At 49.7% G+C, this 11,359-nt stretch overlaps 1 protein-coding gene across 1 annotated transcript; it reads left to right on the top strand.

Moving 5' to 3' along the window:
- Positions 1–639: 639 nt before the first annotated feature.
- On the top strand, positions 640–10,638 carry AADACL3 (arylacetamide deacetylase like 3). Its single transcript, XM_049618057.1, has 4 exons — positions 640–941; positions 5,310–5,526; positions 7,406–7,469; positions 9,668–10,638. Exons 1-4 carry the CDS (start codon positions 774–776, stop codon positions 10,440–10,442), a joined length of 1,224 nt encoding a protein of 407 aa, XP_049474014.1. The 5' UTR covers positions 640–773; the 3' UTR covers positions 10,443–10,638.
- Positions 10,639–11,359: the final 721 nt, after the last annotated feature.

The raw sequence follows: 11,359 nt of genomic DNA, 5'->3' as shown, positions 1-11,359 counted from the left end.
GATGCTGGTGGGGAGGTATACCTTTAAATCAGGTGTCCAGGCATAGCCTCACTCAGAAGGTGACATTTGACCAGAGACCTGCAGTAGGGGAGGAGTTGAGCTCAACCATTATCTCGGGGAACACTGGTTGCACAGAGAACCACAAGTACAAACACCCTGGGACCTCCTTGGCAGACTAAGGAACAGCGAGCATGGCCAGAGTGTAATTAGGGGGTGAGTGCCACCAGAGCACAGGTGGAGGGAATGGTGTTTGTGACATCCATGGTGACTTCTCCAAGGCCACTTCTTTTTTTTTTTTTAAGTTTATTTATTTATTTTGAGAGAGAGCGTGTGTGAGGGTCCGAGGGAGAGAGAGAGAATCCCAAGCAGGCTCTGCAGTGGCAACACGGAGCCTGACGCGGGGCTCGAACTCACAGACTGTGAGATCATGACCGGAGCCGAAACCAAGAGGTGGGCACTTAACCAACTAAGCCACCCAGGTGCTCCTCCAAGGCCATTTCACGTAGCAGTGCTCCAGGGTGTAGCTGGAACTTTGGAGCCCTCATTTCCAGCTGAGTCAGGCTGCATGAACCACTTTCTCCTCTGCATGGGCCCTGCCCTAGAATTATGTCCTCACCTGAGTCTGTGACTCACCTGGGCTGGGCCAATGCTGTGGAGATGGGGAGGTGGGGAGGGCAGGTTGTGGTGTATAAGTGGAGGAGGGCTGCTGACTCCTGACCGTGTCCGGCACTGAACAGCCTCTTCTCTTAGCCTCCTCTGTGTTGAAAAACAGCATGATGGCAGTCCTGCTCCTGCCCCTTCTCATGGCAGCCTGTGCGTTCTTGGGGGTTGGTCTGTGGGTAATCTGCAGCCATTTCCTTACTGCGGACATCCCTGCAGCCATCGGCCACCCGGTGAAACTGCGGGTCCTGGATTGCCTTTTCCTGCTGTTGTTGAGATGGGTGAGTTCCCTCTCCGCCTGAGGGTTCAAGGAGGAGGTTGGGAAACCACATGAGAAGATTCTACTTGCATTGACGCAGCAGCAGAGACAGGCTGGCTGCATTTTATTCTCACATCTGAGTGATCCCTATTAGGGAACCTATTAACTAAGAGGTTCTCAATTTCTTCCTAGTGTTTCTCAAGCTGTACTGGGCTCAGAGCCAGAAAATGAAAAAAGATTTACTTCCTCGGTTAACAGGAAAGAAAGATCAATTCCAGTCCTACCCTCCCTGCCTCCTGTCTTACTGTCTTCACAGCACACACTATGAAGCTGTGAAGACAGGAATGAGTTACTGCGGATTTTGAGCCCCCATTACCACCTACCTAGCTAGAACCAGCCAACAACAAAGACACATGCAGCCAATTAGTAAATTAGTACAAATGAGCAAAACTTCAGAATGTAGCTTTAGATACACACACACACACACACACACACACACACACACACAATCTTTTTACTATTGAGAGATGGAAAACTGTTTATGTCATATAGTCAGATTCTGCTCATTGCTACTGGTGTGTGAATTTAATAGAATAGATACAAATAGATCATGGGGAGAATTGTGTCAAAGTTGCCAATGGGGACTGGTTGTGCTTTTCCAGAGGGCTGACAGACTGAATACAGAAAACACGGTTAACTCTCTTATGCAATGGAAGGGACTCCCTGGTGTCTTCTTTGCTTTCCTCAAGCTCAGCTAGTATCCTCATGATTGTTGTTCTAAATTCTAGGTCAGGCGTATTACTTATATCTATTTCGATTAGATCCCTGGCCGTGACCCCTTTTTGTTCTTTCTTTTGGGATGCATTCCTCTGTCTTGGCATTTTGTTTACGTCTGTGTCTTCTGTGTGTTAGGAAAGCCTGTTCTGTTTCCTGCTCCTGAGAGTTATGGCTATAATGTTCATCTATTTATTTTGAGAGAGAGCGAGAGAACGAGCGGGGCAGAGGGTGAGAGGGAGAGAGAGGGGGAATCCCAAGCAAGTTCTGTGCCGTCAGCATAGAGCCTGACACAGGGCTCGATCTCACGAAGCTCGAGGTTGTGACCTGCGCTGAAATCAAGAGTCAGACGCTTAACTGTCAGAGCCAGCCAGGTGTCTTGAGAGTAATGGCTATACCAAGAAGACCTCATATACTGTTCAGGGCCTGGTGCTTCAGGAAGGGTCTCTGGTGTATGCCGTGTGCACTCTGCTGCTGTGTTTTGGCTGCTCTTTCCCTCAGGTCAATCCTCTGCAGAACTTCTCCTTGCCTGCAGTGGGGTGTTTGGACCTTGTCTAGTGTATGGCGAGCTTTAACTAGGTGTGTTTTTGTCTGCTTGTTAAAAGAAGCTGGATCCTATTTCCCCTAGAGCTGCGTTCTGTGATCAGTAGACCTGGTGTGTGTGTGTGTGTGTGTGTGTGTGTGTGTGTGTGTGTGTTGGGGGGGAGTTGCACTGGTCTTCTGGGGGAGGGGCCTGCTGCACTAGCTCTCAGGGGGACTTGCCCTAGTTCAGAAGCACCTGCAAGGCGCAGGGGGGAGGGGCTTGGAGTAAGGGGCTCCAGCTTCCCCTGGGTGATGCTGTGCTGCCCACTGAAGTCCGGCAGTGTGATGGGCTGGGGAATGACATCAGTCCTTCCTCTCTCTCTCTCTCTCTCTCACCTGGAGGAGGGAGTTCTCCCCTGCTGCTGCTCAGGAAGCCCTCACAGAAGAGTGAACAATCTCCCTTGTGTGTCCCAGGTGTCCCTCAGATGCCCCTGCCTCCCTCTGTGTCCTGGCTTTCTGCTGCCTGGTGGCACAGTACTCTTGTGTTTTATCTCAGGTACCCGGCTGTGTTTCACAATTCCAAATTCAGGGACCCAGTGTGGCACGGACCCATGCTGATCCTCTGGGGTAGGGTCTCACTGTGCTGTGGCCGGTGCCTGTTTGTCCCAGAAGGGCAGTCGCATGACCGCGCAGGGCTCGGAGTCTGTGGTAGAGCGCAGCAAAAAGCCAATGCCAAGGTTTGCTGCCCTTCTGTCTCCGTTCCTTTGCTTGTGATGCTTGTGAACGGGGCAGCATGTGGGCGCCTGGGGCTCTTCTGTCCCCTGAGAGGCTGTGCCACCTCTCCCAGATGCACTCCAAGCAGGAAAACTGTGTCTCCCAGTGTGACCCAGGGGATCCTCAGACCACGCTGCCCACTCCTGGGCCTCCTCCCTCCTTCCCTGAAGCACCGCTAAGCCCACCAGGCCGTGCCTCTGACTTCTTTGCCTTCTGTGGGTCCCCCTGCTTGTGCAACTTGCGATGTTCGGCCCCTCTTGATTTCCCCGTCAATGGTGTGGGCAAATGTTTTTCTTATGTAGTCCCCTGGGCCCTGCTCTCTCTCTCTCTCTCCCCCTCTCTCTCTGTCTCTCAATCTCTGTCCTCTCTCTCCATGATCAGGGCTCCCTTCCCTCTGCAGCATCTGCAATTCTTTTCTTCCCCAAATCACGTCTCTGCACCTTCCTACCTTCCACGATGTGGCCTCTTTTTCTCCTTCTTGTTGTGCAGTTTTTTGTGTGAGTCCTCAGATCAATTTTCCTGGGTGATTTGACATTATCTAGCTGTGTTTGAGAGACGAAGCAAGCCTAGGGCCCCCCTACAGCTCCACCATCTTAACGACCCCCCCCCCCGGAGGCTGAGGCTTTCTCAACTCTCTTACATAATGAAAAGCAAGTGCAAACACCTGTTCCCATGAAGACCCCTTCCTGGAGAAGAACCCACTGGCCGAAGGCTTCCTATGTCCAGCTTTCACAAGACCTGATGATTTGTCCGCTGGCTTTCCTGACCTTGACCCTCATAGTCTGTAGTCTGGGCTCCCAAATACGGTGCCTCAGTTTCCTCATCTGCAAAAGAGGGGGAAATACTAGTCCAGACTCCATAGCATGCTGTGGGCTGCGATGAGCTAAACCGTCCCGAGTGCAGGATACAATTCCTGGCATAAAGGAAACCCTCAATACGTATTAGCCTTATTACTGTTTGTTGACTTGCTTTTTTTTTGTTTGCTTGTTTTGGTTTTGTTTTTTTGTTTTTACAAAGATGTGTCCTGTAACTACGATGTGTCGTCCACCAGTTGTGGCTCTGGGATCAATGAGGGGCAAGAGAAATAAAGTCCCAGATAGAGTCTGCCTTTGGGAGCTTATAGTCTCATGGCAGTGTTGGTGGGGAGACAGAGAGAAGAATCAGGCAAAACCACTATAAACCAATCCACTTACAGAGCGGCGAGTGCTTCCAGCAAAGCGAAAGAGGGCTTCTTCATCCGGGGTTCTCTGAATCCCCAAGGGGACCGAAGACAAGGGGTCCGTGAAAGCGGGTGGGGTAAAAAAAACGCCCCATTTTCACTCACCTCTAAAGGAAATGCGGGGTTCCCTCCCATGAAGAATGAAGGGGACAAACCACAGTTGTGACAGCACAACCTGGGGCTTTGTCACCAAGAGGAATCCCGCGTATTTCCAGAGCGTATTACAGCCATCACAGATATGGTGAAAAATTGCACGGATGCCTCATTTCTTCAAAGTAGTAATGGTATTAAACCAGCGGCTAGATCTCGCTGTTGTGTGCTCGTATGTAATCCCACATATTTTATTTTAGGTGTCAAAAACATTCTGTGACGAGGTCCACAGGCATCGCGGAAAGCCAAAGTGGCATTGGTGCAGAGAGGGTTAGGAACCACTAGAAAGAGGGTGCCTGGGTGAGAGACCACTTTGTTTACTTTTATTTTGTTATCATGCAAACTTTCAGATATGCACCAAAGGAGACAGAAAACTATGGAGATGCCCCACGTACCCTCCCCCCAGTACTGATTGCTGACTCCTGGCCAATCTTGTTTCACCAATGCCCCCACCTCTTCCCCCTTCTCATTTCTCAGGAAGTGGACCTCAGACATCATATTATTTTATCCAAAAGGTTTCAGTCATTATCTCTGAAAGACCAGAACGCCCTCACCTTTTAAAAAACATAACCACAGTGTAGTTATCACGTCTTAAAACTAGCAACTGATGCTTGGGACGGCTGCATGGGCTGGGCTGGTCCAGGAGGACCTGCCCCGGGAAGAGAGGTCACGTCCAGGCCACGGTTGGGGGTGTTCTGGGGGAGAGGGACCCTCACGGGGTGGCCAGAAGCTCGGTTTGTGGGACCGGGTGTCAATTGTCTGGGGAAAGAGGATGAGGGGGCAGCGTGGGCCAAGGTGGGGTGGACTTACTGCAGTGTTGCAAGGGTGCACGTGGACACGTGGTCCAGCCTGCCCTCCAGCCACTCCGCTGGGGGCACGGGTGGCAGCTGCACCCGAGCGCAGCACAGACTGAAATCCTTCCGGCCTCATTTCCTCCTCTCTCACCAACAGGGGATGATTTTTGAGAAACTGAGAATCTGTTCTATGCCCCGATTTGTCCGTTTCATGCATGATCTGAGGCCACTGAAGGAGGATCCGGATGTCGTGGTCACAGACCTCCGCTACGGGACAATCCCTGTGAAGCTGTACCAGCCCAAAGCGTTTTCCTGCATCCCCAGGCCTGGCATCGTGTTCTACCACGGCGGCGGGGCGGTCCTGGGGAGCCTGAGTAAGAGTCTTTCCCTCAGACCCCACCCATAGTATGACAGTCCCAGAGCAGAGCTGGGTGGCCACCCACCTTCCAGCAAGAGGTGGCACCCCAGTCTATAAGCCGCTGTAGGACCCGGACAGTTAGCGGGTCCCAGATCATCCAGGTGGCAAAGATATGGAAGGTACTGATCTCTTTCTGGAACAAAGGAGACCTATATATGCAACATATATATTCATATATACATATGCTATATAAATATATATATTCATATATATGCTCTATTTACATTCCTATATACACATATATACACATATATATGTATATGTGTATATATGTATATATATATTCATATATACACATATGTGTATATGTGTGTATCTATGGATATGTTTATATCCATATATATATATGAAATATCCATATATATATATATGAAATTCACACAACATAAAATTAACCACTTTTTTTCTTAATGTTCATTTATTTTTGAGAGAAAGAGTGTGAATGAGGGAGGGGTGGAGAGAGGGAGAAACAGAACTTGAAGCAGGCTCCAGGCTCTGAGCTGTCAGCACAGAGCCTGACACGGGGCTCGAACTCACGAACTGCAAGATCATGACCTGAGCAGAGGTCGGACGCTCAATCGACTGAGCCACCCAGGCACCCCAATTATTTATTTTTACTTATTTATTTATTTATTTATTTATGATAGGAAGAGGTCCCAAGCGAGAGAAAGGCAGAAAGAAAGAGAGAGGGGGAGAGAGAGAGAGAGAGAGAGAGAGAGAGACAGAGAGAGAGTGTCCTAAGTGTGGAGCTCGAAGTGAGGCTCAACGAACTCACCCCATGTGGGCTCAAACTCAGTGAACTGTGAGATCATGACCTGAGCCAAAGTTGGATGCTTAACTGACTGAGCCACCCAGGCGCCCCCAAATTAACCACTTTAAAGTGTACAATTCAGTGGTGTTTAGTACATTCATAGTGTTCTACAACCAGCACCTCTATTCAGTTGGAAATAGAATTTTTTAAAAAGTGGAAATAACTAAACACATGTCCTTTTGTTTCATACCAGCCATCGTCTGAGACAAATTCTGGTACAGACAGGAGAACCAACAATTTGAGGAAAATTAATGACAGAAAAAACTCAAAATCGAGACCGTTTTATTATCTTAGCCCCCCCCACACACACACACACACTGGTGCCCCATGAATTCAAGGGAAAAAACCCTTTTATTTGGTTTCAGCCCTGCCTTCTAAACGGTGGAATGTCAGAGGCACACTGCGGTAGCTTTTGAGAGTAAGGGATTTGATGCAACCATGGTTTTGGTTTGGTCTGCATAATGGATGGCAGTAACAGTCAGTAGGTATTGATAAATATTATTAATAATTAATATTTACACAGCAGGCACTGTGGAAGCCCTCTATGTAATAGTTATCTCATTAACCACCCTCCCCAAAACAACCCTGTTATTATTATTGTACCCATTTTACAGATGTGGCAGTCAAGCCTCAGGGAGGTGAAGGCACTTGCCCCAGACTACTTCGGCTCAAGCTAAAAGGAGGCAAAGTCGGGATGTGAGCTCCGGTCTGAATCTAGAGCTCGCACCCCTGTGCTCTATGGCCAAACGGCATCTCAGATATTTTGAATGGATTGCAGAATCAATGGGGATGGGGGGAAATCTTAGAGGAAGTTCTTCAGACAGGATCTCAGAGGAGAAGTTCTAGAAGGTGGGGAGGAAGGACTGCTCCACAGCTGGAAAGAAAGTTTGCAAAACCTTGTTAGGATCAGCCCCAGCTCTCTGTCTGTGGTGGTTGTCAGAGAGAAGGGGGCAGCTCATGGTGATGGCTGGCAAAGGAGGCCACTAATCTTCCTAGTGAATGTTAAATACCTTTTATTTTCTAGAAACCCATCATGTCATATGCTGTCATCTGTCCAAGAAGAGTGGCTCAGTGGTCCTATCAGTTGGGTGAGTAAAAGGCGGAGGGGTGGTGCTGGATAAGGGGGGTGGAGAGCCGGGCTTGGGGCGGGCAGGGGGATGCAGGGACACCAGGACACCGGAGCAGGGGATGATGGGCTGTGAGCAGCGGTGAGGAGAGGGACAGGGAGAGGCAGAGAACAGCACTCCTCCCTGTGGGTGGCCCTCGGGCGTTCTGTGCCTGGTAACATCCGGAAGCTGTGTGGGGAGTGGTCTTCTCTGGGTAGATCAAGTGCAGGGCTTTGCAAACATGAGCCCTGTTGGTGGCACAGAAGCACGTTCTAGACACTTAGCACCTCCTATGCGAAATGCCACAGTGCCCTGCACGGTAACAGGCAACCTCGGCCATTGCCGTAGAATTCCCAAGTGCTCCCGAGAGGGAGGTCCACCCCGGTGAGACACGGGGCAGGGGCAGGAGAGACCTGGGGTGGCCCCTCCCCGGGCAAAGTGGACACATAAGAGGAGCGGTCACTGTGGTCAGGTGGCCTCATCCTCCCTCCCCTGCCACCTGACACCTTGTCCCACGGGGGCAGGATGGTTCCTTCCTGATTAATCTTTCCTGCAGTTTATTTATTTATTTATTTATTTATTTATTTAATATATGAAATTTATTGTCAAATTAGTTTCCATACAACACCCAGTGCTCATCCCAAAAGATGCCCTCTTCAATGCCCATCACCTCCCCTCCCCTCCCTCCTACTCCCCATCAACCCTCAGTTTGTTCTCAGTTTTTAAGAGTCTCTTATGCTTTGACTCTCTCCCACTCTAACCTCTTTTTTTTTTTTCTTCCCCTCCCCCCATGGGTTTCTGTTAAGTTTCTCAGGATCCACATAAGAGTGAAAACATATGGTATCTGTCTTTCTCTGTATGGCTTATTTCTCTTAGCATAACACACTCCCTGCGGTTTCATTTAAAAGCACATTCCAGGGGCACCTGGGTGGTTCAGTTGGTTAAGCATCTGACTTCAGCTCAGGTCATGATCTCACGGTCTGTGGGTTCGAGACCTGCGTCGGGCTCTGTGCTGACAGCTCGGAGCCTGGAGCCTGCTTTGGATTCTGTGTCTTCCTCTCTCTCTGCCCCTCCCCACTCCTGCTCCTAAAAAAATTTAATAAATGCACATTCCATAGAGCAGTACCAATGCCAATGTCTTGGTGGGAATACGTTTCCCAGCTTCCGTGTGGCACAGCTGGTTGAGTTAGAGTGAAAGATACAGAAATCGGTCCTGGATGAGGCAGAGGACCCCAGAGAAACCACTCACTTTACAGTTCTCAGCTCCCAAACCGTGTCTGCAGTGGGGTAGACGTCTTGATCCAAGTGTTGGCCATGATATGCCTTACAACTCTGGTCACTATAGTATGCCAGCAAATCTCTGCAACAGAATTATTTTATGAATCCAAGATAGATGAGGCTTTAGAGTAGAAACATTGCTGTCCTGGCATGAACTCAGGGTGGCTTAAAAGAGGAGGCATTGCGATGGGAATGGTTGGCAAAAGTTCGTGGGTCCCACAGAATATTTTTTTTTCTTTCTTTTTTAAAGTTGAGACCAGCATTTAAAATGGCAACATTTCTCACAACACCCAGATTTCTGGAATCTCTTGAGAAACCGGGAGGTCTCGCATGCCACGCTGCTGACCTCCATGGCAGTACGTGCATGGTGCACCTTTAGGACAGCAGTGGTCAGGAGTGGACGTGGGTGATCTGGAGGAGACCCGTACGTTAACTGCTGGCCCCTGGTGGTATTTATGTCTGCAAGATCCTCCCACAAAACCTGCAAGCACGGCAGGGTTAATTGGAATTGAAACCCAGGCAAATCTGGAGTTGCTCATACAAGAATCATAAGAAAAGGGGACAGCTGTGAGCCAGGGAAGGACCCACGGGTAGGTTCAGAAAGATGGGGTTCATGTTGGTGATTGCTAAGTTGTTGACCCATAGGCAGATGACAGGGCTCTTGCGGTCACAGCCTGTCCCCCAAAGGGTCATTGAGATGGAGGGAACAGCAACCGTCACTCACGGATCCTGTGTGCCAGGCTTCATGCCTATCACCTCATGGAAGGCTCATACCGTGAGTTCACTTTCTTGGGCTTCAGAAAGAGACTAATGGATGAAATTTGGTCTAAGGGATGCTAGACACGTATTGTTGGCTCTCCTAGGGCGATGAGCATAAACCGTGTTCCTTGGTTCTTTTTTAGATACCGCCGCCTGCCCCAGCATAAATTCCCGGTGGCGGTACGAGACTGTATTGCAGCCACCATCCACTTCTTGAAGTCCCTGAATGTGTATGGGGTGGATCCAGATCGGGTCGTGGTCTGTGGTGACAGTGTGGGAGGGGGAGTGGCCACGATAGTTTGTCAAAAACTTTTGGACTGTCCAGATCTCCCCAAGATCCGTGCTCAGATCCTGGTCTACGCCATCCTCCAAGCTGTGGATTTTCAATCCCCTTCCTATCAGCAGAACAGGAATATCCCACTGCTCAATTGGAATTTTGCCTTCTACTGTTGGAGTTGTTACCTGGACATCAACCCGTCCTGGAAAAGCACCATCATGAAAGGTGCCCATTTGCCTGCTGAAGTCTGGGAAAAGTACAGCAAGTGGTTGGGTGCAGAAAACATCCCGGAGAGGTTTAAGAAGAAAAGCTACCGGCCGATGCCCCGTGAGCCCCTAAACGAGGCTGCCTACCTGGAGACGAACCTCGCTCTGGATTTGATGAACTCACCCCTGATCGCAGAAGATGAAGTCATGTCTCAGCTCCCCGAGGCTTGCATTGTGAGCTGTGAGTATGACCTTCTCCGGGACCATTCACTGTTGTTCAAGAAGCGGTTGGAGGACTTGGGAGTCCCGGTGACATGGCACCACATGGAGGATGGTTTCCACGGAGTGCTTAGCACCTTTGATATGGGCTACTTGCAATTCCCCTGCTCCACGAGGATTCTAAATGCCATGGTCCATTTTCTAAATAAGTTGTGACCGTCTTTCCTTCCTGTTAGAGCTGCGGAAGTGTGCATTCAGCCACGATCTGGTTCCCCAATGGGACTCTTTGTTGTGATGTAGGTGAGGCTGAGTGGGGCTGGGGAGGGTGTCGAGGTTGCCATGTTCTTCTCGCTTCAGCTTCTAGAACTGCAGAATGCATGTTTCTGATGTCTCAAGGGAGAGCAGTAGGAGAGACAGGTTTGGGGGGAGGGTGGGACTCTGTTCATGTTCGTGGTCAGGAAAACTTGAGCTGCAGTGGCCATTGGAGAGAGTGAATGATCATGTAAGGGTTGCCTGTGGCTTCCCTGAGGGAGAGTTCAGGCTGATGTAGGCTGTAGGTAGCACTTGGCTAGCCTTGGAATGAAACGGGCATCATGTGCAATCCCATGGGCTTTTTTCAGCCTAGCTCAGAGGATGGGGCTCTGATGTTCTAGACTGCTGAATGGAGGTGGGAAACTGGTGTCACTCTCTCCCTGTGGGTACACAGTAACATTTCTCCTGCTGTTCCTCTGCCTCTGTGTTCAGAGTTTTGACTGTCTGGGCTTGAAGAGTTAGGACAGAATGGATAGGTTTTCCATAGTGGTTGGCACCTAGAGGCTGATGAAGATAGCCAAGAGCCACCTGGCCAGGGAGCTCTGGATCTCCTGGAGTCAAAGTAGCCAAAGGGCTGAAGATGTATTAGCAAAGACGATTTCTGTCTGAAGACACACAACCAACTCAAATTGGCCTAAATCAGGGAAAGAATGTATTGGTTGATGTAGCTATGAATTCCAAGGATAAATCAGGTATGGTTTGATCTAGGAACTCAGACGATGCCACCAGCTGCCTTCTCTTCTCCTCTGCATTTACTTCACCTTCACCTCTGCATATGGGTGGCCCTGAGCAGCTCCATACTTACATTCTCTAGAGTCAAG

Source organism: Panthera uncia, assembly GCF_023721935.1.
Source record: "Panthera uncia isolate 11264 chromosome C1 unlocalized genomic scaffold, Puncia_PCG_1.0 HiC_scaffold_4, whole genome shotgun sequence".
Lineage (NCBI taxonomy): Eukaryota > Metazoa > Chordata > Mammalia > Carnivora > Felidae > Panthera > Panthera uncia.
This window is presented reverse-complemented; position numbering and strand designations above follow the sequence as displayed.